General features: G+C 39.3%; 1 protein-coding gene across 2 annotated transcripts; it reads left to right on the plus strand.

Annotated features, from left to right (window-relative positions):
- The first annotated feature begins 43 nt into the window (after positions 1–43).
- On the plus strand, positions 44–27,330 carry KCTD3 (potassium channel tetramerization domain containing 3). Of its 2 annotated transcripts, XM_026845201.1 has the most exons (19): positions 44–48; positions 1,327–1,330; positions 4,188–4,241; positions 5,610–5,655; positions 6,521–6,594; positions 7,061–7,119; positions 7,304–7,384; positions 8,075–8,215; positions 9,501–9,591; positions 12,173–12,363; positions 16,261–16,376; positions 20,225–20,312; positions 20,443–20,559; positions 21,459–21,629; positions 22,800–22,955; positions 23,918–24,014; positions 25,395–25,579; positions 25,673–25,811; positions 26,164–26,752. In XM_026845201.1, the coding sequence occupies exons 3-19, from the start codon at positions 4,213–4,215 to the stop codon at positions 26,750–26,752; spliced, it is 2,370 nt and encodes a 789-aa protein (XP_026701002.1). In that variant the 5' UTR covers positions 44–48; positions 1,327–1,330; positions 4,188–4,212. The 2 variants fall into 2 exon arrangements, with proteins under 2 accessions (XP_026701002.1, XP_026701001.1); XM_026845200.1 differs by lacking the exons at positions 44–48; positions 1,327–1,330 and adding an exon at positions 107–229 and having other exon boundaries at positions 26,164–27,330.
- The last annotated feature ends 364 nt before the right edge of the window (positions 27,331–27,694 follow it).

Here is a 27,694-nt window from a genome sequence, read left to right on the forward strand (position 1 = left end):
TAGCACACATGATCATTTTTTAGGCCGCTCCGTCCCAGCAGGGCGGCAGTGCCGGCTCGCTGGGGACCGGGTCAGCCGAAGGCGCCGCGGCTTGGAGGTGGTGCTGCCTCCGGGGGGGCTGAGTAAAGCTGCACCCGGCATGTTGCGGGGGAGCTGAGCCAGGGGTGCCGAATGAAGGGAAGGGTCGGCAGTCCTGCCTGGTGTCTGCCTTCGAGCCTGGGGTTTCTAGGTACGTGCTCTATCGCCGGGCTTTGGGGACTCTGCTTCTTCGGGAGAGGGGGACCGAGAGCTTTGTTTTGCCGTCAGATCCGTAGACTTCTAGTAATCAGCCTGTCTAGCAGCCTCAGAGACTGAGGTATTAAGAAGGCTGATACGATACTGCTGCCATCAACCAGAATAAAGAATTGTATTGTATTTGAATGTACGCTGGAAGTGTGGAAGATGACATGTGTGGACGTTTTGGCAGATAGAGGATTGTAGGACAGCTGTGGTCAGAATCTCTGTGATAAATAGTGTAAATGTTCCTGTCGGAATGCTCAGGCGTGAAATCACTGAGATTACCGTAGCTAGTAAATACCGATGTGTCTTCCTGAGCCTGCGCACAACGTGAAAGCAGCTGTAAATAGTAGGAACTACTACTACTATTTTAAGAATTTTCTTGCATTACCCAGAAGATAGGCTCATTCTTACAGCTACAATGTATGCTGAAGCCTTTCTTAAAGGAGAATATCATAAAAATTGATGCAGAATTCTCACTTGTTATAAGATATTAGCAACTTGGTTCAGCCTAGAAAAGCTGTTTGTAGCTTCAGTAGGCAAAAGGCTCCTATAATGATGCTTCCAGGTTAACTTCGATGTTGGCTTGCACCAGATTTCATGTTACACTGAATAAGGTTCTTCAGTGAACTCTCTCTGAAATTATAGGGCAGTTCATCTTTCAGGTTTTATGAGTGGAATCACAAAGATGCTTCAGTCTCATAATTTTAAATAGATGTTACTTTTTAAATGCCTCTGCAGAGAACAGAGAATTATGTACAGGGTATGAATCAAGGAGGAAATACATATCATCAGAGGGCTTGCTTACACAGGGAAGTATGAAGAATAAAGCAAACTAATAGTTGTAAGCATTTCATTTTTAGTTGAAGATCTAGATTCCAGTCAACAGGTATCATTTGGATGTAAGGAGTAGGAAGTATGTGCATAGACATTTCCCCTTTTAGTAGCGAGACAAAGTGCAATAGTACTGGTCTTCTGTGTAAGAGCTTTTGGTTTTCTGCAAGCTTAACTTCCCTTGGAGTGCCTATCTTCTCTGAAAATGTATCTGAGCCAGGTTTTTCAGCTTGCAAAGGCAGCTGACTCAAAGCTGTCAGTGGAATGATGACCTGGACCGCAAACAGGGGAGCGTGGGATGCTATACACATTTCCTCCTCTTCATTAGTTCCTGTTACCCATACTAGAAACCTGAAACTATTAATTTTGACTTTGATAGAGTTGGGTGAGAAGAAGAAATTATCAGTCTCCCCTGTTTCTGACAGGGACGGGGATTTACTACAGAGACCCCAGCCTTCCATGTCCTGCCAGGAGGTTCCCACTGCTCCCTGGGACTGCCAGAGCTTCTTTCTTGAATTGATCCAACAGTTCTTTGTCTCAGCTTTTGTGGTTTCCTTTGCTGGGAGCGCAAACCTCTTGCAAGTTAACATTCACAGAAATTACTGTAACAACTTCAGTAAATTCTCTTGACCCTTTACCTCCCTCTGGTTATAAAATAATTCTGTGAATGCAATAGACTATGAAAATGGTTATTATAACTGACATGTAAGTGTGCCTGTTTCTAGTTGCCTATATTTTCTTTAAAATAACTGTAGGCTGCCACCTGCTTTGAGGATTTTGCACTGGGATTGCCTGATTTTCCACACAAGATGATGTCTGTGACCATTGCATGTTAGGTGCATGGTGCTGCATGTAAACGTTGCTAAGCTTCTTTCTGCATCCTGGAAATCAGGACACTCTCCCGTTGTTTACATAGGTTAATGTATATGTATTAAAAGTTCTAAAGTATATGTTAGTATGAGATACTGCTTACTAAACTGGTACCATAGTGCTAAATCACAGACAGAAAATCCTTGTGTTTTCTAAACCTACTGATTATGCAAAGCAATAAAATTGAGAGGAGACAAATGTGGACTCAGTCAATGGCGCTTTTTCCTGTCCTCCTTACTGTGTAGCTTGTTCGTCTGGCACATCCTGTCCCGAATGTTTTGCCATTAAGCTCTTTAGGTGATTTAGGAAATGCTTGTGGAACCCAGCTGGTCAAACACCAGCAAAATTTTAGTCTTGACACCTCTGAATAGTTGGCTGTCACTCATGTGCCTAAATGCAGACATCCCACCGGGTCAGAAATTTTGCTGTAGTGTATTGAGAAGACAATCCTCAAACATCAGACATTTGTTCAAAGATCCTGAATGTCTTTATGATCACATCATACTTCTTTATTGCTTCAGAATTATTTTGGCATTTATCATTCAGTGTTGTAGAAAATGCCAGTTAGCTGTGTTTCTAGTACTTTTCAGTATCTTTCTACCTATACATGCCTTCCTGGGAAACCAGAAGTCGTGTATTTTATTTTAATTTTTAATGTTATTTTTAATTTTTAACTTTTTTTTTGTATTTTAAAATGTTATTTATTTTTTTCTATAGACAAAAAAATAACTGAAAGTTGTAAAGTATTTAAAGTATCAGACAGTAAAAGTCTTTAGCTTGTGAAGACCTTTAAAAGGGCTAACTGGGGATGCCGCATCTATCCACATAGTTACAAGCAGTGTCTGGATTAATCTTGGGTAAAATTCAAGCAACTCATTGTTTTCTATCATGCACATCCTATAATGCAGTTAAATGAATCATCCCTTACTCTTAAAGTAAAGAAGGGTAGTGATTTGTATTAGTGATGATAAAAGCTGTGCAAAACTAAAAGTATACTTAGTAAGTAACTTTCCATTTAAATAGCAAACTGACCTGATTGTCTTTAATTTTTAAAATTTTTGTTTTTTAGGAAAGACTTTGTGCATGTTTGTGCTAAGAACGCTGATACTGTAGATTTTCTGTTAAGAACAGATTTGTCATTGTTATGCTTGCAGTGAGCAGCTACACAATCCGCGTTTTATGCAGGATGGTAGTTCCATGTAGCCTGTGTTTCTTCCTATTAGGGGGTGTAAAGTAATGCTTTTTGTTTACATCTTTTTTTTTGGGGGGTGGGTGGGGTGGTTTCTCTCCCAAACTGGAAAATACAAGCAGTGAAAATCAGATAAATTCTGATTAAGTACTTTTATTCCAAACACTGTAATGTATTCCTGTGCTATCTGGAAAGTTGTCATGGAATTTTACTTTTGCATTTCCTTTTTCTGGTTCCCATTAATTAAGAGGTCACCAAAGGTGTCTTAGTCATGGTACTAGTAAGAGCCTATTATGTACAGTCAGAGAGCTGATGTGGAGCATGGACTCATTGTCCAAGCTGCCAGTCCAGTTGTCTTCCTTCATGTTAAATCAAAAGTAGTATAAAGGAGTTCATAGTTATTTGTTACATAAAATACTGTCTAGAATTATAAACAATACTATATTTTCTATTCTTTCATAATATCCATATGATTCAGAGTAAATATTTATTACTTTTAACTGTTATTTTGGGACCTTGGGCCTCTAAGAGGGTCTGAATAGCAAAATGGCAAATAATCAAAGTTACCGTAAGGTATTAATTTGAATCGTACTGTAGTCTTTTGCAGTGCACAGTGTAGCACCTTTTGAGCCCGAAAAGTAAGGATAACAAGAAGTTAATAGCAGTAGTGCACTGTTAATAAACTTATCTTTTAGTAGTTGCTTTTTTGTGTGTGTTTTGGGTTTTTTTGCAAGTGTTAATGTTGACAAAGTACGAGAAGCAGAAAATGTGGGATGTTTGGGACAGTGTGTTACAAACATAGAAAGAATGTCATTCTTGAGGTCTCTGGAGAGTGCTGCTTCATGCTTAAGGACAATCTGTACAAAGAATCTGCAACCTCTTTGATTCTGTGCAGGCATTTAAATGTTCTCAAACCTCCCAATCCCTTTTGATATCAGCTTTGTAGAACAAGTGAAAATATTTTGATAAAGCTTCAAATTTTACAGCTGATTCTAAAGTTGTAACTTTGATTTCGTAGGTTCAGCACTTCAAGACAAACACTGATGTGGATTCCAGACTCCTTTTTTTCCAGGTATTTGTAATATATCATCACATTAAACAAAGGCAAATTAATGGTAATTAAAAAAAAAAATGCTTAGTTCTCAATTTACGCTGTAAATAGTGGGGCCTTTTTCCTTAATGTTTTTTCCCTTATCTCAAGCAATGGGACAGATTCATTTGAAATAAGCTGATGTACAAAGTGCCTCTGGAATGATGCTATGACAGCTTATATGTGCTGAAGAGTTGTCACTTTTTACATGGGGTATTGTGGAAATAAGACACCAAATCTGCAGGAAGGGGTGGCGTCACTGACTCTAATGCTATATTTACCACTTGTAATCTTTTTGACCATACACAGTAGCAATACCTTTAATGTTTTTTTAGCTACAGCTGTACCCTGAGTTAACTCAAAGTTTTGAGGGTTTTAACTTGTGGTTCAGGAATTATTCAACATCCTTTTGCCAACTTTTATGTCACTATCATTACTACTTCTGTAGGTTGTGGTGCTTACTGTTTGTACCTTAGTAATTTTGTGCTATAGGTGCTGTACCTCTATAACCCCAGTTAATACTAAACACATAGAAGAAGACCTAAAGGCTGGAAAATTTGCTTCCTTACACTTAATTTTTGTACTTTGGACTTCTATCTCAATAAAAGCCTGGCAGCTGACATGGACAGGCAGCATTACCTGCTCCTATTTTACTGAAATGTTCAGATAAATGGAGTGCCGGGGAAGCGTTACCTTTGAAGCATAAAAAGAAAGGCACAAGGAGGAAGTCCCATGTTATTCCCCAATCTCTCAACACTAAATATACTAAGTATGTTGTTCTGAAAGTTTGTCACCCAGACTCAGGTGGAGTCTTGAAATAAAACTGTTCATTTAGTTTGCTTCTTATCTGATGTTTTGATGTCGCTTTTTCTGTGGATCTTGAGAAAAACTACTTTGATCTGATGGGAGAGAAACTCTGAAGTAAAATTGTGGAATAACTCATCCACCCTGTTCTTGCCCAGTAAGTTTTGCATAATGGATTGTTTACTCTTACTTTTTACTTCAGCAGCTTTTACTGGTTTACTAGATCATAACAAACTATGCAACCCCTTGGGTGCCTGGGAGAACTTTTCCATCCTTTCAGGCGAGGAGGCCTTGTGTCTGTTTTCTTTGTGAATCTGAAGGTCTTTATGATGTAGCTCTTAGCATGTCCTTAGGTGTGCAAGCGCTGCTCCTTTGTTCAGGGAGCGATACTTCAGCCCATGCCAGCATTCTGCCTTACCAAGGCAGTTTTCTTTGCTCAGCTACATTGTTTTACCAAAGTGCAACCAACAAGACACAGAGTTGTTACCTTGTGTTTGCACTAATACATTTCTGAAGGACATCTAATGAAGATTTCCTGTGTTTCAGTTTGCTGAGTGGAAGAATTTCAACGCTGAAGGATGAAACTGGTGCTGTGAGTAATAAACTTACTGATAATTCATTAATGTTATGCTTTCCATTAGGTTCTTTCCTAAAGAATATTCATTGTGGGTGCTAATGGGAGTTACGCTGCCTGAGTCAGTCTAAACTTTCATGAAAATCGGTGACATCTCTGTGTTTCTTGATTCTCATCTTCCTTCCAAGATAAACAAAACTGGAACAATGTGCACATTTTTGTGCTCATTCTGCATTGTACAGACAGTGCAGAGACAGTAACTGTACTTTCTTTGAACAGAAATATTGCTAATTGCTGTGTTGCAGAGAGGAGTGTAATTTTCATTAGAAAGCTATTGCATATGTAGTTGAGTAATCCTGACATGGTAATGTAGCTTTTGTTGGCCAATATATATATAGCAAAATGGCCATTTCAGTCTGTGTATATGATATTCTTAAATGGGAAACTGTAGTTATGACACTGCTGTTGAGTAATAGTAAGGCACACAAGTACTTTGCTAAAAGTACAGGGTAGTTGTAATAGTATTTGACCTAATTAAAAAAAAAGTCTAAATTTATCTTGAGATCTTACTACATTTACTGCATTCTGAACACATAATAGAGAGTACACACTGACCTTTGTGGAAGCTCTAGAACGTAAAGAACATGTTTATGAAGTGCCATCTACTTGCAACAGTATTTGTATATATGTCTCTTAAGAATGTTGAATTAGTGGATGGTAGAAGAACAATGAGAGCAAAGGAGAGGTCTGAAAACTTTGGGTTACGTTTTTCTGCTGACTGCCTTATCTTCAGTTCCTTCTTTCCATGCTCAGCATAAAAAAAATATTTTAGTTGACAGTCGCTTCCTAGTAATGCTAAAGTACAGCAATTTTTTCCTTGCAGATATTTATTGATCGAGATCCAGCAGCGTTTGCACCCATTTTAAATTTTCTTCGAACAAAGGAGTTAGACTTACGGTAAGAAGTTCTAATTATAGCACGTGAAAATAAATCTGATCAGATGTACTAGAAAACTTTTTCAAATGAAGATTGTCCGGTTTTACTCATCCACTTGGGTGCCTAGTATGTGAGTCAGCTCCCTGGTAGATGTGGGGCCATGTCTAGAGTGTATGTATGGCATGGTGGAGGCAGAAATGGTAGCATTATATTTTGTTAGTGTATTCTTGTAATTTAAACTACTTCTGTTAATATATTATTTTTTTCTTTATACTTATTTTAATAAAAAATAATTAATGTGAAGATCACTGATATCTCAAACATCAACATGTTGAATGCATTTGACAGTAATTCTCTGAACTGTTAGGTAGCTTGTTCACATTGTGTAATATCTAGTTATAGGCAAATATTTATATTCAAGGTATTGACTCGCTTTGTTCTTGTGATATTTTTTTTTTGTTGGTTTTTTTATTTTTTCTTTCCCTAGGGGAGTGAGTATTAATGTTCTCAGGCATGAAGCTGAATTCTATGGAATCACTCCTTTAGGTAACTTTTTTTTTTTAATATGAGGTCATCTCATATTTATTACTGTAGTAATAACCCACTTACAAGTCATGGGCAGTTGTAACCCTGAAGATTTTCAAACTTATTGATACAAAAGGTTATTTGAAATAATGTCATGTTTCCTAGGAAGTGAAAGCTGTGGTCATACCTGTTTTTTCCCCCTTAGTGAGAAGACTGCTATTATGTGAAGAACTGGAACGCTCATCTTGTGGCAGTGTCCTTTTTCATGGCTATCTGCCTCCTCCAGGTATTTTTGTATTCATGGTCTGATGTTCCTTGCAGTCACTTACGGCTTTAGTCTGTGGGGGCAGTTGACTGGGGTAGTTAGCCTAGCTGTCAAACTGTCCAGAGAGGGCTCTCCTGGGGAAAGATTAAACATCATTCCCATTCAAAACCAAGGCTTTTATCTATATGCTGTATGAAGTGGCATATTTAGAGTACTGGGCAGGGGGTTGTGGCATGTTAATACTAAGCAGGATGTGTTTGGTATAGGCTAGAGTAGAGGTACTTCAGGTAGGTTTCATTTAAATGTTACCAGCATGGAGTGCTTTCTTCTTTCTGAAGGTGCAGTACTTTAGGTGCCCTATGTTTAGATGACAAATCACCACAAATGAGCTTTCCTTAACAGTGAGTATTTCTTAGAGTTTTACTCCTCTGTAGAGATGAACACGGTTCATGTGTTAACCTGAAGTCTAGGGAATATGTAGCCAATTGTTAACAAGTTTTCTGAAGATAGTTCCTTAAATTGTGAATGTCGACGCAGAGAGCAAAAGCATTTTCTGTTTCAGTGCTATGATATTGCCCAATTCTTATAGCAGATGAATTAGACTTTTGATCAAAATGCACAAGTATTAATTCTGTATTTTCTAAGTGAATGATTATCTGTTATATTTCTAAAGTTTATGGGGTAGGACAAAACATCTATTTTCTTTTATAGGCATTCCCAACCGTAAAATAAATAATACTGCTGGGCCACCGACTGATGTTAGAACTGGTCAAAACTGCTCCGAGAGCGAGATTCATGGAAGTGGTGTCCAGTCTACGCTTGCTGGTACTGGGGAAGGTACAGTCAGGCTAGGTGAGGAATGTCAGTTTTAAAACCAAAACAAATTGCAAAGGTGATTGTCACTGGGAAATAAAAACTGAGTAACTATTTCTGGCTTCAGTCTGTTATTCTATGTTTGCCTGATCTTAAATTGCCGAGTACTTACTTAAACACTATGTGTATGCAATATTTAAGTCTTGCTGCTGCACAATCAAGACATGAGGTTGAGAGAAAGGCAAATCAAAGTTCTTCATGCAATCTTAGTATGGCCCCTTAGACAAATGCCTTACACTGTACTAGAGCCATAATAAAAACCAGACAGACAAGTGTCTCTTTGATCTGTGACAAGGACCTCCTTCCAGCTCTTGCCTCTCTTTCTTGCTCTTCATGCCTCTCTTGCCCTTTAAGAGTTGAGGCTTTAGAGTAAAGGTAGTCTTCAGTTGTCTGCCTGTATAGAATACTTTCCATAAAAACTGTAAATAAGATAGGCTTGAATTCTGTCATTTTTCAGCTTTTGACTTTGCAAGCAAAATGATACTGTTAGAAGTGTCATATTTCTGCTATAATCATGTAAATTGTAGCAGTGTTAGGAAGATGTAGAGTATGGTAAGGTGAATCTGTATCCAGGTAATAGAAAAATAAACCTTGGATATGAATTGCTGGTTCTTCTTTGTGAGTTGCTGCAGGTTTGAAAAAGGGGGGTCTTGGGGAAAATGAGATAGAAGATGAAGTCTTTTAGGCATCAGTCCTTTAGCATATCAACGCTGAGAGCAAACACAGGGAAGTGCTATAACCGCTGATTTCCAGTGCCATCCAACACTTCTGACAAACCTAATTTAGTTATAAATCAGAAACAGGCGTGCTTCCACTAGATAGTAAATAGAGGAACTATAGGTATTCTGAGATACTGGAAACTTCAGTTTAATAGTCTGGAACATTAATACAGGGTTGCACCAACTATTTGGAAAGAATTTTTATAAATTGGAACATTGTTTCTTATTTGAAAGCAGTCCTCAAATTTTAACCCATTTGGCAGGCTGTAAAACTGAGGCGCGTGCTCGCCTCTTTCTCCTTATGAACGCTTTGCGTTGTAGTGGCTAAGATGAAGTGACTTCCTCCCATGAAAGAACTTGTACTGGTTGTCAGGATTGTGAGGAGTGATACTGCTAACCAGAATCTAGCTGAAAATGTTTCTTGAGAAATTTCATTGTCCAAGTTTCTGTTGCATATCCTAACAGAGAGCTGTATCCTATTACAGATGTCTCTGCTCATCTTCTAATACACAACACTTGACTGACTTGAGCTTTGTTGTTTGTAGGATTTCCTGTGGACCCACGGAAAGTCCTAATAGTAGCTGGCCACCACAATTGGATAGTAGCTGCCTATGCCCATTTTGCTGTTTGCTACAGGTATGAATATAGTTGCTTGTCAAGTTACAGGAGTCTAAAAATATTGCTTTCTTCTGAAATTGCAGTAGATCGCATGCATGCAGTCTGTTCCTATAAATGAGTTGCTGCTTTTGTTCATGCAAATAAACTGCTTGATAGGAACTCAAATTTTGCTGCTTTGATGTCAGTTCTTGATGCTGTTCCAAAAGCAATGGACTCCAATTTAACTGCTTCAAAAGGCTGTTTTAAAGCAGGCTTTAAAATGAAAGATTCTTTTAAAAAGTTCTTCACAGACTGTCTGTAAACCCATACAGTAGGAAGTTAAGAGTGTCAACTTGAAAGAGTTAATGCATTTTTGCTACATAACTGATGTAACTTGTCTTAAACTTCAGGTTTTTTGGCTTAGTAGAACTGTTAAGTACTTGCTACTTCACCTGGATGGCTGAAAAATGTTTTACAATGTCTTGTAAACAAAACAGCTTTTTTTTTTTTTTTTAAGATCAGTAAAATCAGATAAGTAACACCTTCATTTTACTGGTTTTAGTTCAGATCTGGTAGTCTTGATTTAATTGGTGGCTGTCTTTTCAATGAAAAATAATGTTTTAACAAGAGCTGTTGCCAAAACCAGTCTAACACTGCTGTTAGAGTGTGGTTCAGAAGCAGAAGGGAGAGTAAGGAATCTAACGTGAGCAGCTTCTTTCTGGTTACTGCCAAGCTGAAGCCATAGTTTGCTGCCTTTTGCACTATACAGAATACAGATTTACTTGCTTAAACTTTGTACCTTAATCACATCTAACTTGTCTGTTGTGTTCACCACTGCAATTTATTTTGCTTTAATTTGTACTAAATGTGGCTCCTTTTGCTCAACTTAATGGTCTTGTTTTCAATTATGCTTAATATGGTCTGACTGGAGGAAGAGGCAACGAATTGCAATTGTCTTTGTGCCAATTATCTTCTCAGGATTTTCTCTGTTATGAGCTAGCATCTCTTATCTAAGGATTGATGCTAGTTCACTTTAAGTGAAATATTCTGCCTCTTTCCTGCTTGGTAATCTATTTAATGATACTTGTTTCCATTGAACTTAAGTCATTAGTGATGCTTTTGATGAAGCATGTCAGACTTGAATGGTTGCTGAAAAAGGGCGCAGGTCAACATGCCAGTTTAAAATGCTGCTTTACTTCATAGCAACTCAAGGTAGCAGTCTTGTCTTGTTTTGAATTTTTTTTTTTTCTTCAGGGGCTTGAAGGAACTCTAGGAATACAATGGTGACATTCTACCTCCCCCATCCTGCTCTTTTACAGCTTTTAAGAAACATTTTTTTGGCCTGTCTGCTGTATCTTAATACCTGTCTAGTTTTTATGGCTTGGCAGGTGAATTTGCCCAGACATCCTTGAATATCTAGTGTTTGGGGAGACAGCATACCCTTAAAACTACTTCCCTTTACCCACAGATTTAAATATATCTTGCTTATGTGGTGCAGTCAATTGATGTTAAGGTTCTTCTGAGTACTATTTTAATGTAAGGGCAACACCTGAATTTTAGCCAGAATCACTTCTCAAAGTAAGTGGTAATTTGTAGTGAACTGGACAGTGAATTCCATGCAGTAAGAAATTAAATACATTCAGATACTTAGTTTTGTGATTTTCTTACTATTCTTATTCTTACTATTTAAATATTTAATTATTTCAATAAAAAGCTACAGCAAAACACAGTGAATCCTAAAGATAGTTTGTGGTTTTTTTTCCTTTGAAATATGACAGAAGTCTTTTAAAATTTGATAATAAAGGTTGTGAGAAGGTCTTGGTTGCATTCAAAGGCTTATGGCTGTTGCGGTCCTCTTTAAGTCACTTCACTACAGCTTCTGCATGCTGTCTGTGTAGAGCACAGTGATCTGTAGTGCTTCAGCTCCAGGCAGGATGCAATGCTGAAGTGAAAGAATGGCAACAGTGGCAAAGAATACTAGATAGGTTTCTGCTTTCCATGTTAACGTTTATATAATTTGACTGCTGAGATTTTGTGTGATTTAGCTCAGTTGCAAATTATTGCCTGAAATTAAATTGGATAAACTGTGCTTTTCTGGCATCATGTAAGTCTTTAAAATTGCACAAGCAAATGATTCCCTAAAAATAAAGCTTATAGTCAATTCAGTATTATCTGTTTACAGTATACTGTAACAGATAGTGCAACTAGATAGCACAGCTTTATCCTAGAGCATGATTGGGTGTTTAACATGATATATAAAATTCCTTGCCCCTGGAAATTAATAGAGATTTCTTCTAAAGTCTTATGCTGAACCTCATTCTCTAGGATTTGCCTAGCCCAAGCTTTTGGCTTCATTTTATAACTTCTATCTTAGATGTGCTTATATGAGGAAAAAGCCAAGCACAGGGCTCTAGTATCTGCAAAGCACTGAAATAATATGTATGCAGTATCAGACTTCCAGGAAAAAAAAAAAATCAGCTCTTGTAGACTACAGTGCTTAATTGGAATTTGAAGTTTTGTGGCTTAGCCTGTAAGACTGGATCATCCATGTTTGTTCAGGCTTAGTCTGAGTTGTCTGTTTCTGAACCTCTAACCTCTCCTACCTCCTTTGCCTTTCCAGAATCAAAGAGTCTTCTGGGTGGCAGCAAGTGTTCACGAGTCCCTATCTGGACTGGACAATTGAGCGAGTGGCTCTCAACGCTAAGGTGGTTGGAGGACCTCATGGAGACAAGGATAAAATGGTTGCAGTTGCCTCGGAGAGTAGCATAATCTTGTGGAGCATTCAAGATGGTGGTAGTGGCAGTGAAATTGGTAACTATAATTGCCTGGGCTTTTTTTTTTTTTTTTTTGGGTTTTTTTTTTTTTTTTTTGTGTGTGTGTGTGTGTTTAACCAGAAAGAAATCTGTGACCTTATTTTGAGATATGTATGATCTGTAGTGTTCAGTATTCACTTTCACAAAGTGACAAAACAAGCAACCTATATTGACTTTCTTCTTTGTCGTGCTGGAGGAATCCATTCTCAAAATCAAAAAGACAGAGAATAAAAAAGTAATCTGTTTACTGAATAGATGCTAATATACTGTTCAGTTTGAATTTTTGTGTGAAGATGCAAATTAAGAGTTAAATTTTTTTCTGGATTTGCATTTGAATCTAGGCCATAGCATAAAGGAACTAAGTTTCTGAGAGATGGAAAGCTACAGATACTGAGAGATTCTTCTCTTTCCTTTGTCTTATTAAAGTCGTATTTTTACATGGAGATGATGAAAATATTTCAGATCTCTGTCAAATGTAGTTCATAAATGGAATTTGGAAGATTAAAATTTCTTCTTTTTATAACTTTGGTGTCTAGGCAGGGGAAAAGCACATTCTACTGCCCTAAACATACGGGAGTTACTGCTTGTACACCTTGACACTGAAGGACACACGATTAGGGAGGCTCTCGAAACAACAAGACATTTTCAGAAGTAAATATTCCTTGGTACTGATCTGGTGGCTTGTCTGACTCACTGTTTTTCAAATACAGGGCAAGTTTGTGAGGCAGTGAAGTGAATGGTATTAGGAACTTCCTCTAGCCTAGGCCCTGGTGTTTGAATAACCACTATTATGCCAGTAATGTCTCTTTCCCCTCGCAGTGGATACTGCTAACAAAGTATGACACCAGTCTCCTCATGTGGACACTTTTCTCTGAAACGTAATGCTGAGTTAATTTGTTATTAGATGTATCTCCATAGGTGAAGTAATGAAAATTAATGTGGTCATTAATTAAAGTCAAAATAACCAAATTCAAGTTTTGATCCATGTACCTTTAAAAGAAGAGCTTACTTGAAAGATGCTCAACCAATTTCTGGCTATGTTAATGGCTGTTGCTTCATGCTTGAATGAGTGGAAACACCAAGTCAGATTTGAAAATGGGGAAGGGCAAAGTTCTTATATGAGATAACGCAGCTGTATACTAGTCTTACTTGTGACTCAGTGTTTGTGTATATAATAATGGTCAGCAAAACCACGTTTTGAGGTTCCATTGTATTTAAAAATAAATGTCTAACAGTTGAATATGAAATACCTGTGTTAAACAGGCAGTAAATACTGTACTTGAAAAGCCTTTCGTCCTGTTAAGCTTCCCATTGGCCAGATCTTAAAAGCACGGCAGACTTAGCATGACAGCTGTACTCCTGTGATAGGCATTGCCTTAAGCACTCTGCTATTACATTCCTCCTGCATTTTCTGGTTTGACTTATCCGCTTGTGTTACTTTGGGATTTGCAATCAGATACATGAAGTAATATCTTGCATTTAAGTGCAACGAGATGCAAAAAACCATAAGTGGAATTTTACTTCAAATAAAAACTAAAATATGCCAGTATTGTAAGGTTCTGATAACTCAGACTATGACTGAATGTGGCAACAAAACTGAAGCAAGCACTTTTGCTAAACAGGCTGTACTGCATTAAAGTGACTTTGTGAAACAAAGGAAATGCCACTTGGGGTGGTGGGGAGATCAGAGAAAAAGTGCCTACAGGATTGAATCTTTAAACACTGAGTAACATTGACTAGAATGTACCAGAATGTTCCTCTTTTGAATAATAGGTCATGCTGTTTGGTTTAAAAAACCTGAAGTATGCTTTTATTTTAATAGTAATAACTTGAATATAGGTGTCTTGTTTCCTTGTAGGGCAAATACTTGCAGTCCTGCTTTGTGTTAGAGATCTAGTACATTGCTGTCATCTTGTGAAAGAAACTACTTGTTCCAAACAGTTGTTGGAGCCTGGCGACACCATCCTCAGAAAATTGTGTGGGCTGGCATCTTTGTGATAGAGCTCTCCCAGAGCGCTTTCTTTCCTTTCAATATTACTTACATAACATGCTGCTGCTGGATTGCTGCTGTAAGCAGTATTTTACTGAGAGGGACCCTTAAGACAAGAGCCTGTCATTACGTATAGCATTGTCTCCCCTGTGGATGGGTCTCAAGACTGTTGAGCCTAAGCAGGACTGACACTTTAGATTCCTCCAGACCATTCAAGCTGTCTTCCTTGATTTCCTTGAACCTCATCCTTCTCTAGAGTAATCAATTCTAGTTGTTTCTGTGGATTTTTTATTATTGTCTTTTTCATGTGCCCTGTACTGCTGAATCTTATCTGCATTGAATGATCGTACTGTGCCCTGGAAAACCATTTAACATCCTAATTAAAACATAAGTATATATTGAGCTTCCTGAGATTCCTTCTTGGGGTGTAACAGAGGGCTACTTCTTGGTTGGGAATGGCACTCTGTTCATTTGAATTTGTCCAAAACAACGTTGGGAAAATTTTGAGGTGTAGGGTGCTCCTGTTTTGAAGACATCTGCCTGCTGCAGTTAAAATACATTAGTGAGGAGTAATATAAATATGTGTAAGAGCGAGAAGTATGGAATAGGAAACTTGTGAGTGAAGCTTGACACTTGGTAGTGTAAGATATCCTCAGTAGTAATGGCTTTTGTACTTACCAGGCAGTAAAACTTAGCCTGGAATTACTTACAAACTGAGTTTGCTAAACTTTATAGCTGGCAAACTTGGAAATGATCTTAGACCTTTTTAGCTTGCTGTAACTTTTAAATACATGGTACAATAAATAGTACAAAATGTAGTATGCTACTTAGGTTTGCAGTTCAATTAGAAATACTCATATTGGATCTATGATGAGACTAGGAAGCTCTAAAAAGAGGACAGACTTTGTGGAAGAGCTCAGATGTTAAGGTCTGCTATAACCATAGTCATTAGTGCCTGTCATGTTCTGCAGTGTTTTGATTTTTATTAAGTGAAATGTTCTTGATGCCACATTGGCTTTATTTGGAAGGCCAGCATTTGCTGGTAAGTCTTACCTTCCAGATTTTGAATACTGTGTGATGACTGGTGAAACTTTTTCCTTACAGAGCTTCAATTTTTAATTGCCTGTACTCTTTACTCATGAACTGTGGTTTAACCAAAATTAAAGATCTGGAGATGAGAAAAAACCCCAAAAGAAATAGACTTTTGCAGGCTGATTATTTTTCTGGGTTCCAGTATTTCTGCTAAAAGAGAAGTTTGAATGTATTCAAGTAGTGTCACATTGGGGTTATTCAGTCTTTTCTCAAGAATAAGGATGAAGCCTTGCAGCTGTCTTTAGTTTCTAAATTATATTTTCAGACCATGTCTATTTGATTGGATTTAAAATAAAAAAAAAAAGTGGTGAGAACTTGTAATATTTAAAAGGTCATTGCAAACTAGTATGGCACAAATTTGTCTAGCAAAACCTATGAAACTTCTGCTTCTTAAATGACAGTAGTCACAGATTAAAAAAAAACCACAAAACAACCAAAAAAATATCCTGCTTGCTGTAACAGGATTTTTATTTTTTTAATGCCTTAAGATGTATAAAGCTGTTTGAGAACTTGATGGCTGTAGAAAAATGAGGAATGCATGTTTTGCACGGGCTCTTCTTCCTTCTCTTGCCTCCTTTCTCCTTCCCAAGTAATGATTGTATCAGCAGAGATGACATCACACTGCCATTTAATTTAATGGAGCCCAGTTTGCTGCTGGAATGGTACCTTACCTAGCAGACTGCAAACCCAGTTTTGGCTGTTCTTTACTTGCTACTGTAATAAACATGATGTGATAGTAGTGGAGAGATTCCATTGTTACTGTTTCTTTCTCTTTGTTTTAGATGAGCTTCATAGACTCTTCATTTTTTGTAGGAGTGTTCAGTCTTGGAGTCCCTGTAGATGCCCTCTTCTTCATTGGCAACCAGTTGGTGGCTACAAGCCATACAGGGAAAGTGGGAGTGTGGAATGCTGTGACTCAGCATTGGCAGGTGCGTTCAGTTCAATTTTCTGCAACACTTTTAATGAGCTGGTATATCTTTCTAGTAAAAAGAGAATAAAATAATCTAAAGGCAAGTGTGAAATGCTTATCACAGGATTTTCAGTCCCGACTTGTGTTATGCAGTTTACCATCTTGGTATCTGAGTATTGTGCCTGTGAGCAGAATGTTGAATTGTTTGGTGATACTACCAAGCATGCTTTTTAGGCTTTCAAATTGAAGGACAGGGTGTGATTTGGAGTACTAAATGTCAAGTGTGTGTATATTTAAACTTTTTTGTGCATTACTAACTTTGTAAAAATTCACAGGGATCACAGGAGATAAAAAAAAATATGGGGAATGTGTGACAGCAGTTTCTGCACCATCTGAAAGAAAAAGAAAACAAGTTAAGAAGGCAGTCTGAGATCTGAGGATCTCAAGTTGTTTTACAATGGGAGAGTCTTCTTCAGCAGAAATATACATGGATATACTTTAAAGATGTCTCTTGCATCTGGATGCTTCTGGCTGCATTGACTTTATTCCTGTTGTCAGAATGCATATTAAATAAAGAGATGCTTGGAGTCTGTGTGAGTCTGAGAAAACAGTCGAACATTCATGTGAATAACAGAGCTTGTAACACAGCCTTTGTGGCACAAAACCTGGATGCAATAAAAATCCCCAAATTGCGTTGCAAATCTCAAGAGGCAGAACTGACCTGAGGCTTGCTACAGTGTTTGCTGACTAAGTTCTGATTCAACCTTTAAGTGACAGTACTGCTAACAAATAACACAGATAACAAGCATGGGATAGCACTGCTTCTGCAGCAGGCACAGACGTGTTACTATGGTCTTGATTTAAACAAAACATTTAAAGCTGTATTGATGCCTTGCAAAATCTTCTGTTAAGAGACGATGCTATGTGACAAGCTGGCATTTGACAATATTTTCTAAAGGAGCAAGTCATAAGGAATAAAAATAGATGTCCCATTCATCATCTTTGTTTCCAGGGGGAGCCACAGAAATCTTTCTGATCATATTAATAGTTCCTTAGGCTGGCTGACTATTCCTTTGGTGAAAACATTTCTTACTGAAGAGTAGAAGAATCTTTGAGGGGCTTATATCCCAGGATGCCCTAAACCCAAGGTTTTTTGCTTTCTAATTCTATTTTCTTTTCCTAGAGGATGAAAATAGCTCCCTTAAAAGAAGAGAAGAAAAAAAAAAAAAGAGATAGGAACCAAACCCCGAATCCAACCAGTTTCAAGGTGCTTTCTGCATCTCAGGCTCTTTTATTAGTAAGGAGAAAAACAAATAAATCTTCCTATAGATCTTTATCTCCCTTTAGAACCAGTTCTTCTTGAAGAACCCCATAAAGACTGAAGTGGTAGGGTTGTATCTCTGATCTTCACATTCATGAGAATACATAATATCTGTGTAACTGTTTTCCATGAGTTGTCCATAGCTCTGGAGTTAAGATGTAATCATACTTGCTGCAATGAGAGAGGTTTTGAGGAACAGAATTTGCCATTGCCCCATTTCAGACCAAGAACTTTGTTTCCTTTCAGGCTTTCTTTCCTGATGTGTTTCTAAGCTCTACTTCAAGGAGGCTTATTGCTTACACTGTCACTTTCATATTTGATGTGTTACACCCTGACCTCTGACCTCTATCCCTAATTGGTTCTTGCCTCTTCTTCCCATTTTGGAGATTTGAGCAGACTAGCTGAGGTGATTTCCCTGGTACTTACTCCTCTGGCAGTGTTTCAGTTGCATGCAACAAGAAGAGGAGGTTGTAAGGGCTAGATGCATCAGTAATTAAATTCTTACTATAAGAGACTTAAAGGAAGCAAAATATTTAGTGTTACAGAATAAGAGGTAACATAAAGAAATGGTATGTGACAGAAGAACTTAGTCTGTGAAGTGAGGATTTTCACTGGCCATGTTGTACCAGTGACTGTTGTGTAGTGTTGCTCTGTTTCCTAATGAAAGTTCACATTTTGGCAGGTGCAACTGCTGAATCACCTCTGGTGTTCCTATCTCTGCTGCCTAAGAAAGGACTCCTTGTTTTGTGTGATCTCTCTGACCCAGTCAGTCAATCTCTGCTGTCGGCAGCATTGTGGATCCATTTGCTCAGACCTCTCCTTGCGGTTGTTAATGTCTTCTGCAAAGTGATGAGTGAAGTGGTATATCTGTTGATGGGTTGCCTCTACCTTCATTAGTTTTGTAAACTTTTTGCAGATGGGAGAGCTTCTGTATACACCTTTGGTCCACAGAACCAGTGAACACACTGCACCTTGACCCATACTCTTAGATGCTGAGACACTGTAAATAGTTTCTTGCCTTTCTGTTCTTGTACTACTTACATTTTTTTCCAGACTACTTTAAATATCTTTGGAAATCAAATTCCATGGCCCAGATTGTTAGATGCCTTATTTAATTAGGGGTAGTATGGATTTGACTGCGAGGAGGGTAGGGTACTTAAAAAGCTGTATCTAAAAAAGTACTTTGAGATCAAGAATAGCAATTCTTTTCAGTAATTGGAAAGGATCCTTCTCCAGGTCATTCAGCCATCAGTTATACAGGGAAAATCCAAGTGCTTTCCAAGAACAGTGTATTTTTAGCATTGGATCTCTGCTGAATTATGGGTGAGCATAAGTGAGAGGCATAGTTTCTTAAACAGAGAAAGGAGGGGAAGTGCTTCAGGAAAATATGCAGAAGCTATATTTATGTTGCAGCCTTCTCTGTAAGGCTAAGTGATAGGCTTAGAATATATTTTAGGGCCTTACAGACTGTCCTTAAGTTAGGAATGAGTACTGGCTTAGAGTGATAGCTTTTGGGGGTGCAGGGAAGTTTATTTGGTTTGTTTTGCTTTTATCCAACACATATGGTGGGTGTCTTGCAAATAATTTTGGAAATCTCTGAAGCAATCAGAAGGATACTGCTGGTCAGAGAGAAATCAGAACCTAAGCTGAAATTTCCATTAATTAGTATTCAGTGTCCATTAAGTGGACTGACTGAAAAATATGGAGTACAGGGAAAATGCTGTGACTTTGTGCGTGTTTGAGTGCTCTGGAAAAAATGGCTTTTGGCTTTTTCTCCCTCAGGGCTGAAGCAAAAAAGAATTGCTTGAGATAGGGAATCATACCTTAGATAAGCTAAACTTTTTCTTTGCTTGAGGTCTCTGTCCCGTGTGATGAGATAAGCATTCCTTTTCATCCTAGAGGGCATTCTTAATCCCTCACCTTAAGTTGTAGACCATTAAGTAAAATATGATGGGGCTGCCTTCCAGTTTACTTGGTGTGGATGTATAGTGGGACACTGTAATGGAACAAGAATTTTTTCCCCCTTATTATATGTGTGCTAGAGGCTGAGATCTTCATAGAGGCTGGTGGAGAGACACAAGAACTTGGGGTAAAGGAAGGCATTGAGAGGCAACATCTAGTTCCTTTGCCCAGCAACCTCCTAAGGAGTTGCCAGAAAGGGAAGAAGGAATAGGACAGAAAGTGGGAAGTACAATCATTTTGCATATTGGAAAAAAAAATCTTTTTTGAAGATGTGATTTAGCTGCAACACTCTAAGCTTTGTGCCTTCACATGGAGAAGGATCTTCCAGAGCACTTGTGCTAACTTGTCTGCATGCTTCTGCTGAAATCCCTATCTTAAGATCTGGTTTGGGAGAGGAATGTGATCTGCTAGCAGTGCTTGAAGAATGCCACTGTATGTGAGAGTGCGTGCACAACAGCTTCAGACCAGTACCAAACTCTGGTATTCTTCCACAGAATGTACCAAAAAGGTCTGAAAACTGAGAAAATAGCAGCCTAACTTCTTGTTTTGTGTATTTTTATTTTTTCCCTTTCTGTTTCCACTAGGTTCAAGATGTTGTTCCTATCACAAGCTATGATACTGCTGGGTCTTTTCTGCTGCTGGGCTGTAACAACGGTTCTATCTACTATATAGGTAAGAACTGGGAGCATGGTGGGATGAAAAGGAGGGTACTGAGCAGCTTTGTTCTTAAACTCTTTGGTCTAAGTAGCATGAAAACAACTGTCTAGTTAGAGTAGTAAACAAAAATGTTTCTTCCCTACAGACATGCAGAAGTTCCCATTGCGAATGAAAGACAATGATCTTCTAGTGACAGAATTGTACCACGATCCCTCCAATGATGCTATAACAGCGCTTAGTGTCTACCTCACGCCTAAAACAAGTTAGTATTCTATCACTGTCTCTTCAGTGAGAGTCTGTTACAGATACGGGTTTTTATTTTTTCTAAATGGACTTTTTCTACTGCTGCATAGCAGGGCTAAAGCAGACAAGGTAGCCCTTTTTCTTCATTTAATCATCTTCAAATGAATGAGGAACTCTAGGCATAACTGTTTCCCTTACATCTGTACATTATATATAAATAGGTACCTGTACTTATATGTATACGTGCATATGCTTTGTAATAACATAACACATCGTATATTAATGCTTGTGCATAATGTACCTTTGCTGGTTTTAAGCCTTTTACACAAGATAGGCACTTAGTTTAGGAATTGTATTCACTGAAATAGTTTGTGCTGAACTGGGAGGGAGAAAACCTTGCTGCTGCATCTAACCTTATAACCAGTATACTAAAAATCATTTAAAGCAAAACCCCTCAAAAAAAACCCAACTGGGAGAAATGGGTTATTCACATACCTATACTGATACCACAGTGATCTTTTTAACTATAGTCTTTCCTGCTCTTGCCTTGTCTTCCCATTTTCCTCCTACTAAGGCGGAAAAATAAACAGTGTGTGGCATGTATTGAACACATCACTGTGAGGAGTGCCTAAATATCTGATCGTATGACTATCCATCTCTTCTTTCACTTCCGGGGGGAGGAGATAATGTAAGAGAATGCTATTGTTGAGACAGTGTTGAAGAATAGTGTGGAATTGAACAAAAACTTTGGGTTTTTTTTAGTGGCAAAACACTGTTCATGGGAAAATGAGTAAATAGCATTTAAAATAAATATCTAATTGTGGAAGCTTGGAAATACTGTTTTCTACTGCTTCTTTTCCTGGTCCCAGTAAGACAAGCTTTAATTCCTGAAGGGAACAACTGTTGTTTTTGCTTTAGGTGTAAGTGGCAATTGGATTGAGATTGCATATGGCACCAGCTCTGGAGCAGTGAGGGTGATTGTACAGCACCCTGAAACAGTTGGGTCTGGGCCTCAGCTCTTCCAGACCTTCACAGTTCATCGAAGTCCTGTAACAAAGATCATGCTTTCAGAGAAACACCTTGTGTCAGGTAATCTTCTTTTCTCTGCACAAGTTTGTATTGGCGGTTCTTCTCTTCTCCTGACCAATGAAGTATTTGTATGCATTGCTTTTTAACTTGCTTTGTGTCCACATGTGAAAGAAATGAGTTGGACAGATTTTGGGGTGGGGGAGGGGCTAGATTAGCTTGGATCCTCTTTCTTAAAGTAAACATTCTTCAAAGCCTGTAGCAGTTAACAGGCATAGGCTTTATTTGACCAGGTACTGGAACAACTAACTTCTTCATTTGTGTCTTATTCCAAGGTTGCCATTTGTGGAAATAAAAGGCCTTATTGTTGTGGGCAGGACCCATAGGACTTGTCTTCTTTTAACGGCCTTTCAGGAGCTTTCTAGGTTGCAGCAAAATGTGCACCATCTCCTCTTGGGCCCTAGAAAAAGCCTTCCTGTGGCTTCAGAGGACTTTTTGTGTTTTTTCTCAGCAGTCTCACAGTGTTTGTTGTGCTATCCTGTTTGTCCTGTCTGATGCTCAAGAAAGTGTCTTACTTTCAGGGAAGATGCAGTTGCTCCTTCCTCTGTAAGAATCTGTTTCACCCAGAATCTAGCAACCAGGGCATGGCAGAGAACAGATTTACTTTCAGCTGCTATCCTAATATTTTTTTTAAAAGGAACAGAAAACGAGGTGTCTAATTATACTGCAAACAAACAGCCCAGAGGTCATCTGTTCCCCTGCAACTTGGTACTAAAACCTCAGTCCCAGGAAAGTGCACATGTGTGTGTTTAAAAAACCAAAACCAAAACCAAACCACAAAAAAAAAAACCCAAACCTGAGTAACTGATGAATCAAATAAAGAGCACTATTGTGTGATGAGGGTTATGCTGCCAGGCTGCTCTCATGACGTCTCTTGTCCTAGCATCTGCACAAAAGTGTGCTGTAGGCTGCTGGTGCTGACTCAGACCTTAATGTTGTGTTCTACATGCCTCAGTTTGCTGCTCAAATTTCTGAGGGAAGAGACCAAACTAATAGAAAACAGGGCATCAGCAACAATTTGTAGATTGTTCTGTAATTATCTGGAGATGTCATGTGACTAAGATCTGCTTAATCACTCGGTCTTGAAAAACTATCATATAGAAATCATTAGAGAAGTTTATCTCAAAATTTATCATCCCTTATAAATGTTATTGTACTTCCTTTTCTTCCTAGTTTGTGCTGATAACAACCATGTAAGGACATGGACTGTGACTCGGTTCCGGGGCATGATTTCAACTCAGCCAGGCTCCACACCTCTTGCATCATTCAAAATCTTATCCCTGGAGGAAGCAGAGAGTCATGGCAGTTACTGTTCTGGAAATGACATTGGTAGGATGTCTTTCAAATGCGCTGTGCTGAGCCTGTACATTCACTGGTCTCATAAAGCTTTAACAAACCTTCAACCATATAACCTGATGGGTGTAAGCTCTTATATACTGCTCTCCCCTTGGAAGGATGGCAGGGATCTGTAAGATTCCTCTGGAAATACTCACTATTTAGGCTGTAGAGAGTGAGTACACTTAAAGGGCTTACTCTGAAGGTGAGAAAAAACTTTTGAACGTAGGTACAACACCTCTTCCTTGAGCAAACTGATGTTGCATTTCACTATTGGTTTAACTAGAGAATGACAGAAAGTACAGGAGACTATATTAAAGCAGATGAGCATAGCAAGGTTTGGGTCTACTTCAGATTCCAGTTCACTGTTCAGTTGGGGTTAAAAGCTGCACATGTGGAAAATGTTAACATGAATTTGAAGTTGTGACAAAGTTTACTGAAGCCTTGAAATTGCAGAGGCAAATGGTGCTCGCACATTGCTATAGCAAGATACCGAAGGAATGCATGTCTGTAAACATGGGTAGACAGGTAGTCTAGATTCCTCTGTGGTCTGAGTCTTGAAACCTTTGATGAATAGGGTGCCTCATGAACACAGGGTGGGGTCAGTACTATGGCAAGAATCTGATTAAGCCTTTAGACATCTCAGAGCTGCAAAATAAGAAAGTACTTGTTGTTTAACTAGAGGGCTAATGCAGGGTTTGTACTGACAGTAATGCCTCCAGGAACATGAAGAAAACTTAAAAAAAATGGCCTCCTTTAAAACAAAAGAACAAAAAAGATTTGTATCTGTAGAGACTTCTAACTACTGGATGGCTTTTTGTAGCTGTTAGTCATCTTTGGCTCCCTGGTCCTGATGTGGTCTTACTAATATGAGTTTGGGTCTTCAGGACTGTGTGGGGAAGAGGGTGAGGGCATTGAAGCAAACACAAACAAAAAAGTGATCTTTTTTTCTCTAGGACCCTTTGGTGAACGTGATGATCAACAGGTGTTTATCCAAAAAGTTGTTCCCATCACTAATAAGCTGTTTGTAAGGCTGTCTTCAACTGGGAAAAGGTACCTCCATGTTCAGGGTTTTAAGTGGGAAAGGAGCCGGACTGTTCAGGTGGTGGGGTCTCCCATCCCTTGGGGGTGCATGCAGTTGCACTTAGCAAGCTTGTAGTGTGCTTGGCAGCTCTGGCTGAACTCTGTGTGTTAGTAACAGAACTGTACGTAATGTTCTACTCTAACCTAGAAGCCAAATAGCATTTTGATAAATGTGGTATCAGAGACTCACTTCATGATGGCTCACCTGTGTGCCTCTACAGAATCCGTAACTCAGCCGTGGTACCATGCTAACATTACATTTCAAAACTAATGCTGAATTTGCTGGTGGCAGGGATTAAGCTGCTCACAAAAGTAGACAGGGAAGCAGTTTTTATCTTCCTTTGCAATCGTCTAAGGATATTAGAACCTTTATAACTGGGAGACTGTCTTTTAGGTCAGCTATACAATTACTTACTTAGGCTTGACTTCATGATATTCTACTATGTTGTTGCCTATGTAGTAAAAAAAAGTTGCCAAATAACCACAGCTGCTTTTCTTCCCGTTAGGCTAGGAAAATGGCAAGAAATCAGAAAAGATGGTGCATCTCAGTTCTGTGTTTCTTACTATTCTTGCATCTCTTGCCTAATAACTTTGAATCTGGATTGATTCAAAATCAAATGTTGATGCCTTAATACTGTTGGCATCTGATTTGAGGATTACTGATGTACTTTTTTTTCTTTTTTTCTTTCTTCAGACTAGATTTTTATGTAGTGGAGTGTTTTAATAGATTACTTACTTTGGAACTTCTTGGGTAAAAAGCTCAATACAAGGGGACAATAAAACAAATTACTCAGAATATGTGAGGTTCTGGTGTGGAGTCTGGCTTAGCAGCTTAGTTTTGGGAGTACTTTTCCTCTTCCCACATAAGGTTCTAAAATAAAGGAAAAAAGCAAGGGAGATCTGCCATGTCAAGTGGTATTGCATTTGTCATAAGACAAAAGTTACCTGTATAGATAACCTTGGATTTATCATCCTTTGATATTTTTTGCATATATTTTATATGGTTAGGTGTACTGGTTTTGTGGATTAGTTTCCTAGAGTGCCTAGCATATGAAGGGGCTAGTTGCAGTCATTTTTGTGAGAGCCTTAGGCTCCTAATCATCGCAAACTGAAAATGGACATTGAATATGTGGGGGTTCCCTAAGAAAAATAAACAAGTTGTAAGGCTGCAGATGGATTGGGGGGGAAGGTACTGTCTGCAGCTGAGCAGCGTGCCAGTCACACAGGGGAAGGAGTTTCATCTGGAAGAAAGGTTTGGTGCCTTCTCAGAAAATCAAAACAGTACTGACTTTACTAGCCTAATCTGCCAGGTGCGATTGTTTTGGTAACTTGGGGTTTCTCTTCCCATAGGATCTGTGAGATCCAGGCAGTTGACTGCACTACCATCTCATCGTTTACTGTGCGAGAATGTGAAGGATCCAGCAGAATGGGCTCTCGGCCACGCCGCTACCTCTTCACTGGGCACTCAAATGGCAGCATCCAGATGTGGGACCTGACCACAGCTATGGACATGGTTAATAAGAATGAAGACAAAGGTCAGTTGTGTTATGGCAGGACTGTGGTGTGGTTGTTCTGTCCTCACATGGCTATGGTAAGTGGACTTGGGCACTAAGAGCTGTCTCTTTCAGATGTTGGCGGCCCCACAGAGGAAGAGCTGCTCAAGTTGCTTGACCAGTGTGACTTGAGTACGTCTCGTTGTGCCACACCCAACATCAGTCCTGCCACCTCAGTTGTTCAGCCAAACCGGCTTCGGGAATCTAATTCCAGGTAAGTCACCAAGGGTGGCACCGGCTCCATACACCAAAGGTTTTACCCTTCAGGTAGGCAAAGGGGGGGTTGGTACCCTGAATGCTGTAGCAGAGCTCCTGAATCCATGCCCTGAGTGTCTTGAACTACACACACACACTCCTCAATTTCTGTTGGTTTATGTGTGTGTAGATTAAGGTATCCTGTGAGAATCTGAAGTGGTCTGGAAACCCGTGGGGGGGGGTTGTGATGAGTATATTCCTATTTCAGTGGGAGTTGCAATGGTGAGTGGGAGGAGAGTGTGCAAGAAGAACTGACTGCTCTCTGCCTAACATCTGCTCTTCTCGTCCTTGGTTGTGTTTTCTTTTTGAAGCCTCCAATTGCAGCACCATGAAACAATTCATGAAGCAGCCACATATGGTTCTGTGCGGCCATACAGAGAAAGCCCCTTGTTGGCAAGAGCAAGGCGGACCGAGAGCTTTCACAGTTACCGGGACTTCCAGGCTTTTAACTTACCCAACAAAAGCCCAACAGAAAAGTCAGCTGCGGCAAATGGCAATTTAAGCCAGACAGAGGCCAGGAGGGCAACAGCTGAGGGCAGTGCAGCTGAGAGAAAGGCCGTCCTGGCGACAGCACTGGAAGCGCGAGGCACGGGCACAGGGGTGACAGATGCGGGTGCGTGTTGCAGTACGGACGTTCACCGTCTGCCAGAGAGTTCTCTGGATCTCAAAAGAAGAGGACCAGAAGAGGAGAGTGAAGCCAAAGCAGAAAGCAAAAAGAAGATGGGGTTTGAAGGAACTGTCTTCCTGGGAAGGAAGAAAGTGCCTCTCCTGGCCTCTGCACCGGTCCTTGCTGAAAGTGGGCCTGAATTACCTGGTGCAGCTTCTCCATCACCTACGAAGACAGCTGCTTCACCACGTCACCGGAAGAACGACTCATCTTGTCAAGACTACGGCTTGTGAAAATGTGACTGGTGGCAAAGATGAAGTGCCCTCTGGCTGGTAGCAGGCATAACATTACATGTTGTGGGTTGTCTCTTGAATGGGACTTTGTTCTGATACCCAGAATGAAAATTACAAGGTTATAAGAAGGTACCTGGCTGCTGCCAAACCTTTGAAGAGTCGTCCACATCAATGTGTGGCTTTGTGTAATGCTCCAAAATGTAGCACGGTACTTGGTCCAAAATATTGTTGTACATTCTTGCGTAAACGTGGTCAGGCATGTGATATGTTGTGATTATTTTTGTTTTGGGGGAAGGGAAGGTGGTAAAGGAATGCTTGGTTGCTTAGTGGAAGATGCCTTTTAGACGCAGCCACGCATTGCTCTACAGAGCTGTTGCTGTCTTGACTGGATTTTGCCTAAGTCACAGAGCTGCCCCTGTAGTCTTGTGTTACAAATGGGATCCTTGCTCTGTATGCTGCTGTCTGAAATCTGAAATGTTTTGTGCAGGTTAAAGAGGAAGCTATTGAAAATAGCATATTATTTTGCCTCTTAGTCCAAATAAATTGCCAGAGGAGTGTTGCTTGTGCTTTCTGAAAAATGTGTGGTATCAGATGATGGGTTTTGCTGATTGTGACTGAGAGCATGCATAAAAATATGCTTGGCAGAATACACAGACTGGCAGTCTCTTGAGGGCTTTCTTGTCACTTTCTCTGGAAAAAGGACAGAGATGAATATGGGAGTAGGTTTACTGTCATGGTATAATAATTCTCAATTACAAGTGCCTTGACATGATATTTCCTACCTGTGTTGCGCTGGTTGCTTGCTGTCTGCTAGTTTACTGTGGGTGGTGAACAAATTTTTATTGCCTGTAGATTAGTAATACATAAGCAAAAGGGAAGGCTGTGACAGCAAGTGTTTAATAGGGAGTGGGTTAGGAGGTTTTCTACCTCTGTAAAAGCATG

The sequence above is a fragment of the Athene cunicularia genome (assembly GCF_003259725.1).
Source record: "Athene cunicularia isolate RWA chromosome 3 unlocalized genomic scaffold, athCun1 chr3_part1, whole genome shotgun sequence".
NCBI classification, from domain to species: domain Eukaryota; kingdom Metazoa; phylum Chordata; class Aves; order Strigiformes; family Strigidae; genus Athene; species Athene cunicularia.

Bases quoted from the DNA above. Each gene is read 5' to 3' on its own strand.
- KCTD3 (XM_026845201.1), top strand. From the start codon at position 4,213: ATGTGGATTCCAGACTCCTTTTTTTCCAG. The intron at 20,313-20,442 runs GTAAGAACTGGG...TCTTCCCTACAG, and splicing joins CGGTTCTATCTACTATATAG to ACATGCAGAAGTTCCCATTG. The intron at 25,580-25,672 runs GTCAGTTGTGTT...TGTCTCTTTCAG, and splicing joins TAATAAGAATGAAGACAAAG to ATGTTGGCGGCCCCACAGAG.